This window comes from Tenrec ecaudatus, chromosome 4, assembly GCF_050624435.1.
Source record: "Tenrec ecaudatus isolate mTenEca1 chromosome 4, mTenEca1.hap1, whole genome shotgun sequence".
In the NCBI taxonomy this organism is placed as follows: Eukaryota; Metazoa; Chordata; class Mammalia; order Afrosoricida; family Tenrecidae; genus Tenrec; species Tenrec ecaudatus.
This window is the reverse complement of record NC_134533.1, coordinates 154,651,153-154,669,425: the sequence shown is the minus strand read 5'-3', so window position 1 is coordinate 154,669,425 and position 18,273 is coordinate 154,651,153. Positions and strand designations below refer to the sequence as shown.

The 18,273-nt window shown below is 41.4% G+C and overlaps 1 protein-coding gene across 1 annotated transcript in view; it reads right to left on the bottom strand.

Annotated features, from left to right (window-relative positions):
* Positions 1-17,465, bottom strand: part of TIPARP (TCDD inducible poly(ADP-ribose) polymerase) — a 34,800-nt gene extending 17,335 nt beyond the window's left edge. Inside the window, exons 1-2 of the mRNA XM_075546958.1 lie at positions 17,227-17,465; positions 13,120-14,083 (exon numbers count right to left, since the gene is read on the bottom strand). Coding sequence (XP_075403073.1) covers positions 13,120-14,039 — 920 coding nt within the window. The 5' untranslated portion in view covers positions 14,040-14,083; positions 17,227-17,465. The remainder of the gene's footprint in view (positions 1-13,119; positions 14,084-17,226) is intronic.
* Positions 17,466-18,273: the final 808 nt, after the last annotated feature.

Here is an 18,273-nt window from a genome sequence, read left to right as displayed (position 1 = left end):
CTGGGACCAGAAAGTGAAGAGTTTTATAGGTTGGAATAAAGAGAGTTGGGCTTGATTTGTGAGTAAGTGAGGAAGAATCCCTGAAGGATTTTCAACAAAGTTCAGTCTTATCTTTCAGACAGAGCAGGCTGACAGCAATATGGAAGATGGGTTTATTTGCTTATTTTTAAAAAGGAAAGGTGGAAGAATGCAAAGGCACACATATGAATGTAAGCATTCTATGTTTAGAGTTTACTGCTATGTTTAGAAGTTTACTGCTATTGGTACTACACATGAGAGAAATGATGTGAAAGCACTAAGGAGGCAACAGTGGAAATGATTCGAGAAGTAGTTCAGGGTCACACTCTGACTGAAGAGATGGATTACTCACACCGGTGCAACTGAAGCAGTGGAAGTGGAGAGAGTCTAAGACATGTCCCAGGTTTCTGATGTGAGTGACTGGGTGATGGTTACAAGAGACAGGAGTTAGGGGAGGTGAACATGTTTAAGAGGGAAGACGGTGGGAATAAATACGAAATCAGACTTAAGTATAAACTTTTCTGGACTCTATGATCTGTCCAGTTTTAATGAGATGGGTTATTACCCTTTATAACCTTGGTTTCCTTCTTCTAAGAGTTAACTGATTTCTATAAGGATTAACCTAACACCTACTCTAATCAGAGGGACTAACTGTACACAATTAATAAGTACTTTTATTTTATTACTACAGTATAAGTGAAACTGTCACCCCAAACTGAGGGTAATAATAAGAAAAGAATAAAGACTAAATGCAGTACAGAGTACTCAGGCTCTTGCTACAGGCTTAAGACAGTCATGACAGATGGGGTATGTTTGCGGCCGCTACAGAAATTTCACAGGCACACAAAATATAGCTGGCTTTTGATACCTGGCTTTGATGTTTCCAGGAACTCATTTAACAGTGCAGGCATATCTGGCAGCTTACACATCCCTTCAAATATGTTACAAGGTGATGAGAATCAAAGCCATGGCCATACAATACCAACATTGAGAAATCAGTAGCCATTTAACTTCAGAGGACTACGAACTCTTAACATTCTGCTGTAGAAGCACAGTAACTCATTTTTTGTCACTATTTAAAATTTTGGCTAACATTGCCTCAAATAAATAGCACAGAGCTGTTAAGGGGTAGCAATAAAAATAATCTAGAAATGCTTACACCAATAGCAATACTTTTAGAGGTTAAAATTCGATGCTTAGCTCCCACATTATGGCATCCGATCTTGGTAACAACTGGATTTTCCCTTTTGTGTCTGGAAGAAGCTGTAGACAGAAATACCCAAAAATCAAAATTGGGAGTTTTTATTATGTAGTGGGCTTGGCGGGTTATGAGCAAGTTAAGAGCCAAATGTTGACTGACTTAAATCTGCCCTTCTAATGAGGCCTCAGGAGCCCTAGGGGCACAGTAGTTGATGTGCTCAGCTGCTAACTTCAAAGGTCACTAGTGCAACTACTCAAGGAGAGAAAGAAGTGGCAATCTGCTTCTGTAAAGACTTAGAGCTTCGGAAACCCTATAGAGAAAGAAGTTCTACCCTAACCCAAAGGTTCGCCATGAGGCGGCATCAATGATGGCAATAGGTTTTCTTGTTAGGGTAATGAGTCCCTGACCAATCAAGGCAGTACTGCGAAGGTTTAGATAAAACAATTAGCAAATTGTTTTAGATTATGGACTTAGTTCATAGTTCTATCTTTCGAGATCTTTGTGAAAATTATTCCCCACTTTCTTGATAAAAAGTGTTTCTGGGAACTAGCTCCCCCCCAAAAGAGAAGATCACCATTAGGTACAAGTCTGTGTTTTCTGGTTTCTTGATCCTAGTGGGACTCTTGGAAACAAGTGAATGAGAAGGCAAAGAGCAAGGGAGAAACACTGTTTGGAATCATGTTTATCTTTGTGCCAGACATATGGTTGTTTTCCGAATTGTTGGACATCTAAACTGTAGTCTTGAAAGTTATTCTAGAAATGAAAATAGTGTAGCTAATCAAAGAGGATGACAGATTGGAGACAAAAGGAATGTAGGTATGTTGTCTAAATGAAAGAATTATCTTGTTTTTAGACTTTGCATTTTGATAGTCTAAAAAGGCATACGACGAATTAAACACAGAACACAAACAGCTTATTTTCAAGGAGGTCCTATACCAAGATGGCCACTTGAATAATTCAAATGTTTTTTAAACCCCTAATAAATAACATCATACTTTAAAGTTCCCACAGTGCAACCACTAAACGCAAATTATAATATCCACTAGGAGAAACTTGCTAAATACTGTTAGTTTGGGTTTTTTGTTTTAGTTCTTCCAATTACAAAGTCACTAGATCAAACAAAAAACACAATAGACTTACTAATATAAAAGGGATAAATTAAAAGCTTTTATAAATAAAAGCTGTCCTTATAAAAGAAAATGTTATTGGTATCACTCTCCAGAGGGTTAGGATAAGTATTTTCACACTGAAGACACTAGAGTAGCTATAGCCTACGTTCAAGTTCAATCACTGGTTCTGAGGCTCAGAAGCCAATTGTAATTGAGACATAATTCACAATCATGGCCTGAAAAGGAAGTGAAACTTAATTTCTGTAAGAATAGCTGGGAAAGATCTAGTTTTAAAATTTTGTACCCTGCCTTATATTACACCTTATACTAAGGAGTTACTAATTTTTAGCTGGATGGGTATAAATCCTTCCATTAAACAAAATATGAGGTTAAGTTAAAAAGTTGTAATATAAAAATCATAGAAACTTCTATTAAACAAAATACCAACATATTCTCCTTCTAGGTCTATATATCTGCAAAACTGATTTCTCAATGAAATTCTCATAAAGCAGTCCTGAAGAATTGCTGTGATATGGAAAAAGTCATTAATACAACTTTCCTGGCCCTTTTCTCACCAATGGAGTTTCCCATTTTCTTAAAATTATGTAAGACCTTTGATCATTCTAAATCCTTCAAGAAAGTATAAGATTATCCCCCCTCCTTGGAAAACATCATTATCTTCTGAGTTGATCTCTCAGTCTTAATTGGCCAGCTGAACCCCTGCAGCCTGGACTTCGTATACTGGGACTTCTTTGTGAAGGCTTTCGAAGGAGGATAAGACAAGTGCATTACTGGGAGAACTTGGCTGCACCATCCACTCTATAGGACAGAGCAGAACCGAGTAAACCACCCCATAGTTCCCAAGGCTATACTTGTATGGAAGCAGACTGCCAAGTTTTCCTCTTGTGGAACAGCGAGTGGGTTTGAATAGTTGACAGTGTGGTTAACAGCCCTGTGCTTAATTCACTGTACCACCAGGGCTCCTTAATTCAAGGTAGAAACCAAACAACCAAACCCAACCCACTGTTATTGAGTTGAGTACTGGCTAAGTCAATTGTGCAAACAAAGAATTTCATAGCATTTCAACAAGGCTGTGAAATGCCAGAAAAGGGTTTTATAAAAACCCTTTATAAAAACATTTTAAAGTTTGTGCTAAAAATGAGGAGCTGATTCCAGGAACCCAAGCGGCAAGCAAATTTTGAGAATGATGAGGGCAACGAATATATAAATGTGCTTCACACAACTGATGTGTGTATGGACTGTGATGAGTTGTATGAGCCCCAACTAAGAAAAAATGTCTGTGCTATACGTAATTGTTAAAATTGTTTAAAAATAAGTTGGTCTCCAAGAATCTGAAACAATTCAGAATTCCTTTACACATAAATGAAATATTAATTAGAAATAATGGTCAGAAAACACATGGTTAGGTGCCATGCAGTCGCTTCTGACTCAGAAGGACCTTTTGTTCAAGAGTGAAACAATGCCCAGGGCTGTGTCACTGCTGCAACTCTGTCCATCCCATCGGCTGAAACTTCTTTTTTGCTGCCCCTCAACTTTACCAAGCACGATGTCCTTTTCTAGGGGCCAGTCTCTCCCGACAACATCCTCACAGTAAATGAGAGAAAGCCTCGCCATATTCTTTCTGGCAACACTTCCTCCAAGACGGAGCTCTTTTGACAGTCTACAGTACTTTCAATATTTTTCACCATAAAACATATCCTCTGATAATGCCTAGTAAAATATAAGCTGCACTGATTTTTAAAATTACAAACTGATTATCTTAAAAAAGGGTTTTATTGGGAATTTGCTCCCAATTTAAGCATGGTAATTTCTTCAAGTAGTACAGATACACTAATTGAAGAATGGGAAAATTAGAAATATACACTGACGGCTTACTATATTTAGTACTGAGAACCCAAAGTTGATACAAGAAACTCTTAAGCTTTCAGCTGACTAGAATTTTGAATGTACACAAATATAGAATGATCACTCTAGTAATTACTTTAGCATTTACTAAAACACAGATAAAATAATTTCCTATGAAAAAGATATTAAGAGATAATAATTAATAAAGTAATTAAGTTTTATAAACTAAAGCTAGTCTTTTAATATCGTCTTAAAGTAAGTAACTTTTTCTGGGGGGGAGACATTCTACAAAGTTTTCCTGTGAGATTCAGTTTTGTCCATTTGAACAAAACATTTCTAGAACATTTTACACAAATCTTCTGATATCTGACATCCATTTGGACAATCCAAACACCGAAAGCAAACAAACACGTGAAGTTCCTTCAGTTTCACCCCCACTCTAGCATGCTGCTCCTTTTATTAGAATGAGTAATTTAACCCTGGAAGGCAAATCTAGTATTTATTTCTCCTGTGCTTGTTTTTATTCTCTCAATGCTTGGAAATGAAAGACTGAAGCCAGGTGACAAGCAGAAACCAAAGGACCAACCGCAGCAGGAAATTATTTAGAGTATTTTGTACTGTTTGCCCTCTCTCTACTCTGATCATCTGCAGGCACCGTGAAGATCACAGTGTACAGAGGCCTGATTCTGAAAACACATGCACTACTGCAAACAAATTCACCCTGGGCCCCCACCTCCAGTTAAAAATTTAGAATTAAGAAGGTCACCTAAGCAGCAGCAGTTTAAGAATCCCTAATTAACCCCCCAAAGAAAAGGTAATAAAGAGCCATTCCTACAACGCGGTCTATAATTAGTTTCCAATCATCATGAAAAGCTTCAATATGGAACTATTTACCAATCCTTCCTTTTGTTCAGAAGCAATAACATAAACATAGATGGCTTCCACTTTCATTAAGAATACAAAATTTAACAAAAATACAAAATTACTAAACTTTTTTTTTTCTTCAGACAATTGAGTCCTGGGATTCTAGCACACTCCTTGTAAGATATTTTGGAACGCACACTCTCTCGTCACTGGTTTTTGTAGGACAGTTACGCTCACATTCTTACTCTTCCAAGAGCTTATCCTTTCACAAGCAAAGGTTTTTACTGGTCAAGTGGGGGTTACCAGTAAGTCAACAGCAGCGGGCAGGAGACACACCATAGAAGGCACATTTGGCTGCACAGAAACCTCAGACAGGTATGCCTAGTTAACTCTTTCCTATGCTTGCTTCAGCAACAGTAACTGCTTGGGTCAGCACACTAAAATTTGAGTTTTCAATCATAGAATTTATTATACTTAGAAAAAGCCTACAATTAATTTCCAAAGTGAAATTAATTAATTTCCATAGCAAAACTAACATTGAACTGTGGAATTCACGTATTTTACATCAATTCTTTAGCTTTCAACAATTGCAAAATATATTTCAGAGTCAAGTACTTGTAATTTCAAATTCCTCTATTAACAGGAATTAGATATGTTAAAAAAATCAGTTAATGTGTCAGGGAGTGGGCTAGTCTATGTTGAAGACTTACAGACAAAAATTTCAAGTAGTGGTTAAGTCTGTACAAAATAACTTCTAGTTCCTAGGAAGTACTTCCATAAATATAAAAATAGAAATATTTTAGTTAAAAAAATTTCTCCATATCTAAAATGTGACTCATCTGCTCAGAAGGATGGTGAGTTTTAACGTATTTCCTTGCTTTGCACAGTATGTGTGGATGGTGTTACAAAGTACAGTGTGCCCCATGATCTTAGGCTATTACATGGGCTATTAGCTAATGCTGCCAACTCAGAATGAAACAGAAAATGGTTCAGCCCTCAGCACTGCAGTCTTGCAAAATTACAAAGTCACTCCCACAAGTTACCTTAAGACTACCAGATTTATTATTTAAATGTGGCCTAAATCTATCATCATCAAATGATGCAAAATCAAGTGGTCTCAGAAGAGATTAAAAATAAGAGACCTCAGGATAAATCAATCTCAGATTTTAGTAGCTTTTCTTGAGTAGTTAAAATTTGGATGGGCTACATACTACCCCATCCTTTATAAATAGCTCTACCCAAGAGTAAAAAGTGAAGATTACTGATCATGAGCAGAGAAACACAGAAAAATTTATTAATTTACCCTAGCTTTATAGTAGGACGTTAAAAGCAGAATCCAGGAATTCTCTTATAATGAGAAGTAGGAAACAGGGATGGGACATATTGGAGATATTGGTCAAAAGCAGAAATTTTTACACGCCCATCAAAAGTTTTAAATTTTCAATGAATTATTACTATTACATTATCCCATTTAAATTATCCCATTCACAATGATGTAAAAGCTATGGATTCAACTCAATAAAAAGATGGCAATTACTCTAAAGCATTGCCAGGGAACCTTATAAGCTATTTCCTCAAACTGATGAAAAAGTTACAAATCTTTGTTTTTGGCAAAGTTCATTTCATTACCATAAATACATCAGAAACACTGACCCTAACCTGAAGCCAGGTGACAGCTGCTTCAAACACTGTCATCAACTTATTGATGCAAACCCAGCAAGGGAATAAATGATTGCTATTGATTCCTACTATAGCTCTACACAGGCCTAGAAACTTCTCTGGATTAGTATAGATAGAAACCAATTAGTTTTATTTCATATGTAAATAGCAGTATAAAGAGGTACAAAAAATAATTCATTGGCTTGCTTTATCCTAACGCACAAGGCACACATTTTGAAATTCACTTCAAGCACACTTCTTTGCTTATGGAGCTTTCTCTTAGGCAGGAATTTTTAAAATAAATTCAACTCATCCAGCTGTGTATATTCAAGAAATACCAAAAAGTCACAAGGCATAGTAAGTTTCAGCTGCTCTCCTCTCTCCAGTGTTATCAATAACATATAATGAGTTAGTTCATACATCATCACAGCTGTGCAGGCCAGAGCTTGGCTAATTTAACTATTCCAGTAGCGTTTAGTCAGGAGCCCTGTGAAAGGAGAAATACATGCTTGTATTTGCCCTAGTTTAAGAAACTCACTTTAAAGGTCATACAGTACAGTATATGCCCATTATTATTATTATAGTCATCACCTCTTAATCTTCTTACAGTTCTAATGATATTGCCACGTTAGCAAAGATTTTAAAAGGCTTCTATGAGCAATTAGCAATCAAAGTCACTCAGACTCTAAGATTATGATACCATTCTAGGTGTACACCACATACGAGTCGCCACTGGACAGTCCGCTCATGATGACCCACGAGTGTCTGAGTAAAAACTGTGCTTCATGGGGTTTTAGTGACTTACTTTCTTAAGTAACTACCAGGTCTTTCTTCTGATGTACCTCCGGGCACAGCTGGAACCTCCACCTCTCAGTCGCAAAGCAGGTTAACTTGCACTACCCAGGGACTACTGAGTTCATCACCTTGTAAAACTCCCTTTCTCAGTAAGCTTTATTCCATCAGAGAATAGAATCTCTCCTGAGATAAAGTAATCATGGAGTCAAGGATTGCAACTGTCTTCTACACCTTCACCCTCTGTTGATAAAATTTAGAATTACGATATACTCATTTGGAATATTTCACCTGCAGGTAACCTCCCCAAATTAGATTTGTGACGTGACCCTTCTTGATGGGTAGCACTAGTAGGAAAGTTCTGGCACCCTTTAAAATCAATATGAATGTAAAAACCAATAAAGGAACACACAGTAGTGAGGCTCTTTTAAAACGGTTTCATTTTGCAATCCAATATCATCTTCCATTAAGGGTGAGTGTGTAAATTGTTTGACTATGTTCCTTTAATTGAAAACACAACACTTAATGTTGTTTTCTCAACTGCAATGTTTGCAAATTCTCCAAGGTCCATTTCATGTGCAAGAAGCTTTTTCATCTAAATCTAGAGAATTCATATGTGCAACTAGTTTCCAACTGATAATGACAAAAAATATATATCGGATCTGCTGAAGACAAAAAGAGAGTGAGAAAAGCAAAGTACCATCATGTGGGATAAAGGCAAAAGTGGAAACAGGTAAAATTCTTTCCTTACTATGAATCAAATATTAATTAAGTTTTCAGAATTTCAGTACCTTTATTGAAAACTAGGTAAGGCCTTGTGAGTTATACAGTTCAACTTCCTTTCCAAGTTCATTCTTGGGAAAAAATGAACACTGTGCATCTAATTTGGATTAATTTAGATGTTAAATTCAATACATTTGCAAAGCAAAATTAAAGAATTTAACCTGTCCAGTTTGAAACTTTCCCAAGGTCCAAACAATGACATTAATATGTATCCAGCAAATAATGATGAGGTACCAAGTCATCTAAACCACTGAAAATAAGTGGAATAAATAACCACCATTCATTATCCCTGAATCCACAGACTGCTGAGTCGTCTTGGACATATACACAGCTGAACACACACTTCCTGGTTATGCGCAATCTGCATAGATAGACCAGCTTTGCAGGCCTGACCACAAGAGATTAATAGCTGTAGCCAAATAATGTGGTAACCATGTGAACCTGCGCTGCTCCAGCTTGTTTGTGAATCTCTCAGCAAGGCTCAACATGCCGTTATCTGCATCTTGTTGCCAGGAAACACAACATCGTTTTGGAATACAAGGAAAACCAGGTTGCATTGACCATGGGTCAATATCCCAAAAGCCTAATTTTTGACACTTAACTACCTGCATTCTTGGAACATTTCTTCCTACAGCCCATGGAGCATGTCTCTTTATTAGCAACTAACAACTATACACTTTGCTATTTTTATCAGAACAGAACCCGAAGGTAGCACCTATTATTAAAAATGTAGAAGTAATTATAACAGGTCACTCATGCTTTTCCTCTCCTAAGTGTCAGATAAACAATAGTTTATTTCATTACAACTGACTTGCAAACAAAGTATCCACTGCAATTATTTTAAAACCAATCCAACAATACATGCTAACGAGTTTATATCTATTCTTTAGCAAAGTAATCTTAACAAAGGATAATATACTGCTGACCTAAGAGTTCCTGGATTTTCTGGGATCAAAATGCCTCTCTTGCCTGCTCATAGTAACAGAATGTAATGTGTTGGACAATAATCTTGTTAGTTTCTTCCTGACCAGTTTAAACAGATAGAAACGTAATGTTCCAAGATGCTGAAGTACTCAGCATGCTGAAGATATGCCTCTAAAGAGTCAAATGGGAGGTCACTGTTCTGCACAGTTTTTCAACCTGGAGGATTACAGTGTGGCTTTGAGCGTTTATGAAATTAATTGCCCTTGACAAAGCAATTGCTAGTTTATGGGCAATAAAAGAGATGTTGGACAATAATTTATTTACAAGATTTTAAAGATAAAATGGTAAACATTTTCTCTTATCCAATGCTGGCTTTAAAAATCAAAGTTAAAAGTGCTTTAGTTTACTAAAAATCTGAAAACTCACCGCCATGGAGTTAACTCCAACTCATTGTGGCCCCCAAAGCAAGGGAGACTGTCCCTGTGGGTTTCCCAAACTAACTCTTCACAAGGATAGAAAGCTTCATCTTTCTCTCACTGGTTTACTAAAGGATCTAAGAAATAGGCTTTAGCTACCTGAACACAGTAGAATCTTCATTATATTATCAAGATAATACATTCATGGTCAAGAACTACAGTCTTTATATGACCTTACTTTTGTCGAAGGAATCTGTATAGTACCTTTGAGCATGGCCTAATTTGGTTTTTCATCCTGTTCCGAATTTCTCGTGTGATCATAAAATGCATATTCTAGACCCCAGATAATTCAGGTTGCTAAAAAGACAGAGTCCCTGGGACGTGTGCAAATGGCCAACATGCTTTTTTGCAGTTACTATCCAAAAGGAGGTTCCGAGTGTACCCAGAAGTGGCTCCCACTAAAGGCCTACCAATCAATTTCCACAAAATCAGTCAATTAAAAAAAAACAGTGGAATAGTTTGATTTTAACACACATGAACTCAACATGATATTAAAAAAATGGAATGTGAAAACATAGGAAAGATGGACAAATGTGTGATAAAACATACATAGCAAAAGGTTGTAGAACCTAAGAGGTGAGTACAAAAATGTGTATTCAATATACAAGTCTTTCAATCATTTTATATGTTGGAAAACTTTCATAAAAAAAAGTACTGGAGGGAAAAGGACACCTATCTGTGCACTACACTATGCGAGGGCTTTAAAGGTTGGGGGAATAATGGAATTAAAAGATAATGGAATAGTCTCATTAATTTTTTGAAGCCTCCTCATGAATATGTGAAAACCACTTGGTCCAATACTAAAAGGGATGAGAGAGAAAATAAATTGTTGTTTTTAAAAAGTCCATATCAGCCGATTAACAAAAGTAAATGATTTGGAAATGGTTTATTACCACAACTTGCTAGCTCTCTGAACACCAGGGTAATAGTAATACAACTGATCAAGAACAAGGTGATTCACAAAGGAAGTTTATCTCCTGGACTTCTGGTTTATTTAGGACTCTGTATTTTTCCCCAGATGGGGGCCCCCCTCACAGTATAACGGACTATTCCTTATTTGGGAGGCTTTCAGGCCTCCCAAGTCAGGTAGATGAACAGAAGTGCTCTTTTCCCATGTACTTTTCAATTCTGTGTTCATGGTCACACACAAACAGGTAGTAACATCAAGCATGTTACCTTTTTACAGAACAAGAGAAACTACTTAGAAATATTACTACTAAAACATGTTATACAACCATTTTTGCACTACCAAAAATGGAGCCCTGGGAGCTCAGCGGTTAGTGCTCAGCTGCAAATTGCTTAAACCTAACAGCATCTCTGTGGGAGAAAATGCAGTCTGTCTGTAAAGATTCCAGCCTTGGAAACCCAGTGAGGCTGCTCTACCCCGTCCTACAGGATCACTGTGAGTCGGAATGTTCTCAATGGCAACAGTTTTGGTTTTGATGCGACTTTACATGTTGTAACTATCATTTTCTTCTTTATTTTGAATTTCAGTTAAAGAACTTCAGTTTTCTATCAGAGAGCCCAATAACAAACAATTATATATATAATATATGCTCAAGTAAAAGCCAACCTGAATATCAGCCAAGGCACCTAATTTTATCACAAACACTGCATTAAAAATGTGCTGAATGGGGAGGGAGGGGGATGGGGGGGGAAAGGGAAACCGAGCTGATTCCAGGAACCCAAGTGGAAGGTGAATTATGAGAGTGACGAGTGCAACGAATGTATAAGGGTGTTTAGCTCAATTGATGTATGTACAGATTGTGATAAGAGCCTTATGAGCCCCAATAAAAACATTTAAAAAAATGTGCTGAAAAACTCGCTTATACGCGAGTATAAAAAAGTGTGTGTGTGTGTGTCTATCTTACATAGCAAACTAATTGTTATAAAACTTTTCCAGGAAGAAGTAAGATAGTGCCTGGCTATTAGAAAGATAGCATCAGGTTCAGAATAGCTTGTCTTAAAACAAGCAGCCTTCTCTAAGTGAGGTGGTCAGCTGAGTCCATTCAGAAGAAGCATGCCAGCCTGTGTGATTCAAGGATTGTAAACAATAAAATCCAAGACAGGAGGAGAGAATATTAGAGCTTAAATTCTAACCACCTGGTTTGCTATGGACGAGTGTCAAAATCCATTTACATGGTCCCATGAGGAGGCTTCAAAAAATTAATGAGACTATTCCATTATCTTTTAATTCCATTATTCCCCCAACCTTTAAAGCCCTCGCATAGTGTAGTGCACAGATAGGTGTCCTTTTCCCTCCAGTACTTTTTTTTATGAAAGTTTTCCAACATGTAAAATGATTGAAAGACTTGTATATTGAATACACATTTTTGTACTCACCTCTTAGGTTCTACAACCTTTTGCTATTTACATGAACCCCTCTGACCATTGACCTGGGTGGGACACCAATAGCCTTGCTATCAGACAGGGTGCACTGGAAAGTGGACTAATGCAGAGGTAGTTAGGATTTAGCACTTTATCATTTGTTCTCTTTTGACCCATTTTAAGTTTGTTCCAGTTTTTATTATTTTCTGCTTTCTTTTCTATTGACATTTTTCTGTTTTATTTGTTATTGTTGCTGGGTTGTTTGTTTGGGGGGGGGTGTTATGATATTCTTTATCTGAATTCCAGGATAGGTAATCTATAGAGACAGTAATTGGATTAATAGTTTCTTAGGGTTATGGCAAGGAAGGCTGATGGAAAAGGGAGAGCTAATAATAACAAACATAAGAAAATTGATTGTAGTGATGATTACACATGCTTTTTCAGTATGTTTAAACTGCTGAATTGCATGATCTGTGAATTGTCTGTCAATAAAACTGTTAATATTAAAAACAAAACCTTTCCAAGTTACAACCAAAATACCCCACAATTCCTAAATTTTGCAATAAGTCATTTTATCAGTAATATAAAATAACAATAAATAGTAACAAGCCTTAAGGAAATTAATAAAAGAGCTTAAATAAGTTTGGGCATGGTTCAGAAGTTTCACAGAAACCTATTTTTACCATTTAAATGAAAAGGGGACCAGAAAAATCTCCATGGCTACAACTCATTAGGCAAAACTTTGATCGTGTATAATTAGGTGGTAATTACTAATATAAGAATCTCCATGACTGTCTTTCAGAAGCAAGCTCTCCTTTATGAATAAAATAGTATTTGATTTACAATATTCAATGCACATGCAACTTCTTAGTCACATATACTGCAAGGTTACATCTGACTTATTTAAATCATAAAACCTTCATGATTGGTTAGGCAAACAGGATGCGTGAAAATAGGACAGGATACAACTAAAAGGTGGAAAAAGGCTTATGCCTGTTACTTCTGAAGAAACCATCCCCATTAGTTTTCAGCCCCCTTTGCTTCTCAATACACTATGGCATTAAAACAAAAAGTTTTACAAGTTGCTGTAAATACATACCCATATTTCATTCTCATTCTATCGTTTTCTGGATTGCAGTAAAATCTTTCCAAGTGCTCCTGGGAATCAGTCGATACACTCTGCCACTTTTGCATTGTCGTTCTCTTGATCTGCCAGTGATATGGCAATACTGTATGGTGTTTTACACAATCCCTGCCATAAATACAAGTGCCCTGCAAGAATTCCATGCAAATTTCAACTCCATTTTCTTGGTGAGTGTGGTACTGTAACTGGTTTACCAGCTCAAACACCAGGTCAAGGGACGCCTCTTCACTTTTGTCCTGGAAGAGTTCAGTGCTCAACTTATCACTCGTGTCCAAAATGTACTGGATTGTAAAACTGTTGTCTTGAAAAATCCCTGGAACATAATCCATGACTTTGTCTATGCAGTCAGGACTAGCAGGAACATCACTTGAAACTGGATGCAAAAGGTCAGTCTGGAAGTGCCCTGCTGTTGAATCTGTCACTGTCCCACTGATGGTTTCTGGTGAAAAATTGTGATCCTGGATTGGAACTACTTGCTCTGGAGCATCCGTGGGAGAATGGGATTCTGGTATTTGGTTCCCAACACTTGTCCCACCAGGAATCAAGACAGACATACTGCTTTCTGCAGGTGGACATGGTGCAGTCATTTCCAGGGGTTTTTTTACAATAGAGTCATGCAAGCTGCTCTCATCTGCACTTTGGGTTCTGGATCTAAAAACTTCATCAAGTGAACCAGATTCAAGCAAAGTATTTAATATCGGTCTCAAAGACCTCAGAGTTCCATTTCCCAATCGCTTCTGATCTGGCTTTTTCTTAAAACAAGTCTTCAATGGAGAGATCTTCTCAGAGAGTCTCATCTGGCATGAAAAGTCATCAGCAGGAGAGGGAGGCTGCACTACACAATCTGGCTCAGATTCAGTGGTTTCCATTTCCATGATGGTTATTAGCTCCAACTGCTCTTCTCCTCAGTCTGAAAGTCCTACCAGGAAAGGAAGAAACATGAGCATTTACAAACTGACAACAACTATACTCCATTCATTCATTAAGATGGTTTGGGTCTATGACTGAGTCCCCAAAATAATTTTTCTTGCCCTATCATCATTACTGGTCAGCTTTTAAATTTTATTGTGAAATCGGAGCCCCAAAGTATCTTCACTCAAACTGTCATCAAGTTGATTTCAACTCATAGCGACCCTATAGATCAGGGTAGATTTGTCCTTATGGGTTTCCAAGAATATGCTTGGAAATCCTGGTCTTTCTCCAGCACAGCAGCTGGTGGAAAGCATGACTACTAGGCCACCAGGGCTCCTCCAAAGCACTCAGGTGGGTTTAAAAAGCACGTATAAGGTAAAGATGGAAGAGAAATGATGTCTTCCAACAGACCCTTAACATTTATTTGTAGACATAGAGCAGATTCTAATTCTGCAGTGGTATGAGCTTTTATATGGTGTTCTGGTGATGTAGTAGTTAAGCACTACAATGGGCAATGGAATGGGCAGCAGTTCAAAACCACCAACAGCTCCACTAGAGAAAAAAAATGGGTTTTGTACCTCCATTGACAGTGTCAGAAACCCATAGGGAGTCAATGAGTCAGCACTGACTCCATGGCAGTGAGAGATGGGCTTTCATTCTAAGGCTGGGGCAGGGCAGAAGGAACAACAGAAATAAACGTGTCTCGCCGATGACAGTGGGGAAACCACTCAGTTTTGTAGTACTCTTCAGTTGTTTATGTATCTATAGCCAGTCTCCCCAGGTGACCGTGAGTAAATTGGGTGAACATTATATAGTTGAAAGTCTGTAGAAGTATTTCCATATTCTGAAAGTTCCCATATATTCGTCAAGAACGTTAAGGGCCTACTTTTGCAATCCCCAAAACATTACTACAGCTAGAGGGATACCAGACCCTGTTAGCAACACAAGCCATGACAGCAGCAACCACAGCGTGATGAGTTAGAAACCAAACAAATTTTGAAACACTGAAAAGGCCTCTTAGGCCTGTCTTCAATAAAATCACATGTATCTGCATTAAAAGCCAACAAAGACATATTATAAAATGAAGAATATGGAACACATAAGGCCCCGGTTCTTTCAGATTATAAATGAACTACCGGAACAGACTAAAAAGTGCTTTGTTGGATGGCTCAGGTCCCTTGAAAAAACACTAGAATGTCAAATAAAAAGCAAAGAAAGCTTTATAAAAAATATAGCGTCTTACCTACTATCTAGCACTCAGTAATTGACTCTGGAAATATTTACTGGCCAGAAGGGATGATGACAAGCAATTATAATAACCCTCTTCTTTCTTGTCCAAGGAATACTTGATGCAAGGCCCCATACATTACTCAAATGTTTCCCAGGCACCACACTGGTGTACACCGCTCACACTGAGTGCTCAAGTTTATGGGCTTAGAAAACAAACAATACAGTAGTTGGGTTACCGGTGTGGGGAGGGAGCATTAACTAAAGTGCCCAGTGCCCACTTCTTTGTTTCTCTTGATGGGTTAACAGAAAAAAGGGCAAAATCGAATTTCCCTTCTCCCCCAAAACGAACATTAAAATTTAATTAGGGGGATCCAAGAACCCACGTGTGTTTAAGTGCCTAGTAATCATAATGACAAAAAGATTGGGAGGGGGGGGAGAAGCCAATATATAACAAGGTGCTGATCTACATGGCAAGTGCAAAAGGAAGGGGGGGGAAAGAGTTCAGTGTGAGCTGGCATTGTTAGGGAAAGCTTCACCAAGGAGGGACTTGACATGAGACATAAATCAACTGGAAAGCAGCCAAGCCAGGCGTTATTATTCATCACTTGGTGCTCTTGCCTCAAGGCACAATTGGCACAGATTGTGGTATTCCCTCTCCACCACACCAAACCGGCCTGTGCATTCCCCCACGCACACACACCAACCACTCCTTTCACGCCCAGTCAAGGCCAAACTGACACAAAACCAATTTCATCCCTACGTGTTTGCAAAACAAACAACTTTTCCGATCACTGGCCAGTCGTCAAACGCTCAGACGCAAAACTGGGGAGGAAGAGGCATTACATTGGAGAAGTGACTAGTAGGAAGCCACTAGAACCTAGTTCCTCAATTCGTTTGCATAACAGGAAAATAAAAGATTGGAGGAACATTTCCTCCGCTACAAGCGACCCACTGTGGCACCTTCACCTCCTGACGCCCCCACCCCAACCCCCGCCGCGGCACCTAACCCCGAGAGGCGCCCGGGAGGGACGTCCCGTTCGCCCCAGACTCCGGGCTCCGCGCTCCAGGCCGGCCGGGCGCCGAGCCCGGGTCCGAGCAACGCCTCCTCCGGCCCCGGCGGTTTGCGCCCGGCCGCGCCAGCCCCGCGGAGGCGCCGCCCGAGCCGCGCAGGGACCGCGCATCCCCGCCCCCGCCTTCCCTCCGGCCGGCGCCCCTCCAAACCCTGCGCCCGGCCGCCCCCAACCAACGACCCCGCGGCCCCCCGCTTCCCTCCAGCCTGCCAGCCCACGGCGCTCCCACGGCTAACTCCCCCCGCACCTCCTCCGCGGACGACCTTCCGGAGAGAAACGTCCGGCGCGTCGGAGGCTCCCGGCACCGACCCGCGAATGGGCCGGGGAAACGCCGCCGCGAGCGCTACCCTGGGAGGCGACCAGGGAGACTTCCAGCCTTCCAAAGTTCGTCCCGACACGGCCCGCAAACTTCTGGGCTGCAGCGCGCACTGCGGGGCGCCGGAAGCCTCCCGGCAGGCGCCGTGCCCTCCTCGGGGTCGGCGAGGAGCTCCGCGCCCAGAGCGCTCGGGGGTCCGCGCGGTGAGAGCGGCCGCACAGACGCAGCCGGCCCCGCGCCCGCCCGCCCGCCCGGAGGAAAGCCTCCTGAGAGGCAGAAGCCGGCGCCCCGGACTCAAGCCTTGAAGGCACTCGTCGGATTTATACACCTGCCAGAAACAGCTCGAAGTGACCAGGGCGGCTAAACCTCCCTGCGGAGTCGAATGAATTCGGTACCCCCAAAGCACCTACTAAAAAAGCCCGTCGCCCCGATCCGCGAGAAAGAAGCCGGCGCGAGGCCGGCGCCACTCTTCTCTCCTCTCGTCCCGGCTGCGGTCGCTCGTCCGCCCCTCAGTGCCCTCACGGCGCCCTTTACCTGAACCGGCAGCCCCAGAGAGCGGGCGACAGGAGTCGGGTCGCGACGCTGGCGGCTCGCGAGCTGCGTCCGTGCCCCAGGTCGGCGCCCACGGAGGGTGCCCGTGTCTAGGGGTCGCAGCCCGGCAACGCCGCGGGCAGCGCACGGGCCATTCTGCCGCCGCAAGCGCAGGAAGCCGCGAGGACACAAATCAGCGACCTCGCTGCTAGTCGGGCTAGCTCGCCTGTCACCTCGAGCTCTGCTTTAAAGTGGCTTCCGGTCGCCGCCTCTTGGCTCCGTCTTGGGGGCGGATCCTGGGCGGTGGGGGCGGGGCCAGCTGAGGGGGCCGGGCGCTCAGTGGGTGTCGGGAAGGACGGCCGTCCCGTGCGCGCGCGCGTGCGCTCTGCGAGTCTGTGGCGCGGAGGCGCGCGGACAGGGCGGACGGTGGGGTGCGCTCCCGCGAGGGGGCGTGTCCTTCCGCGAGTCGGCTACGTCGCCGGAGTCCGCGTCCACGCGCTGCGGGGAGCGCGCCTCGGGGAGAAGGAGAAGGTGGCGCTGCGTGGGGCGGGCTCCACCTACCTGCGGACGGAAGAAGGGTCACTTTGTTCCAGGCAGACCCAGGCGCCCGGAGGAGGATGCGAGGCGAGTTGACCCTTTTCGATGCGGTTCGTGGCTTGATTTGCTGCCTCACAGGACGTCTCCGGTTCCGGATGACACCGGGCCCAGAGAGGAGGCCAACGACTGCGTGGCTACCAGGCGGGGTCGCCCGCCCCATGCCAGGCGGGTGGGACCGGCTGCGCACCCAGTCGTCTGATTCCTCCCTCTGGTCGTTGGCTTTTGTGTTTCCCACGCGAGGGTCTCCGTCTTGTGGAAGTGAAACCCAGCTTTTAGAGTCGCAAGCAGACGCGGACGGATCGATGCGTATTTTAAAGCTTGCAAACACTGTGGTGATTTATTCATTCGACAGCTATTTGTTGAGCCCTTCCTACGTGCAGACCTATACTAGACCAGGCTCGTCCTCAGGGAGCTTGCAGAACACCCTGTACCAAATAAACAGCCACAACTCAC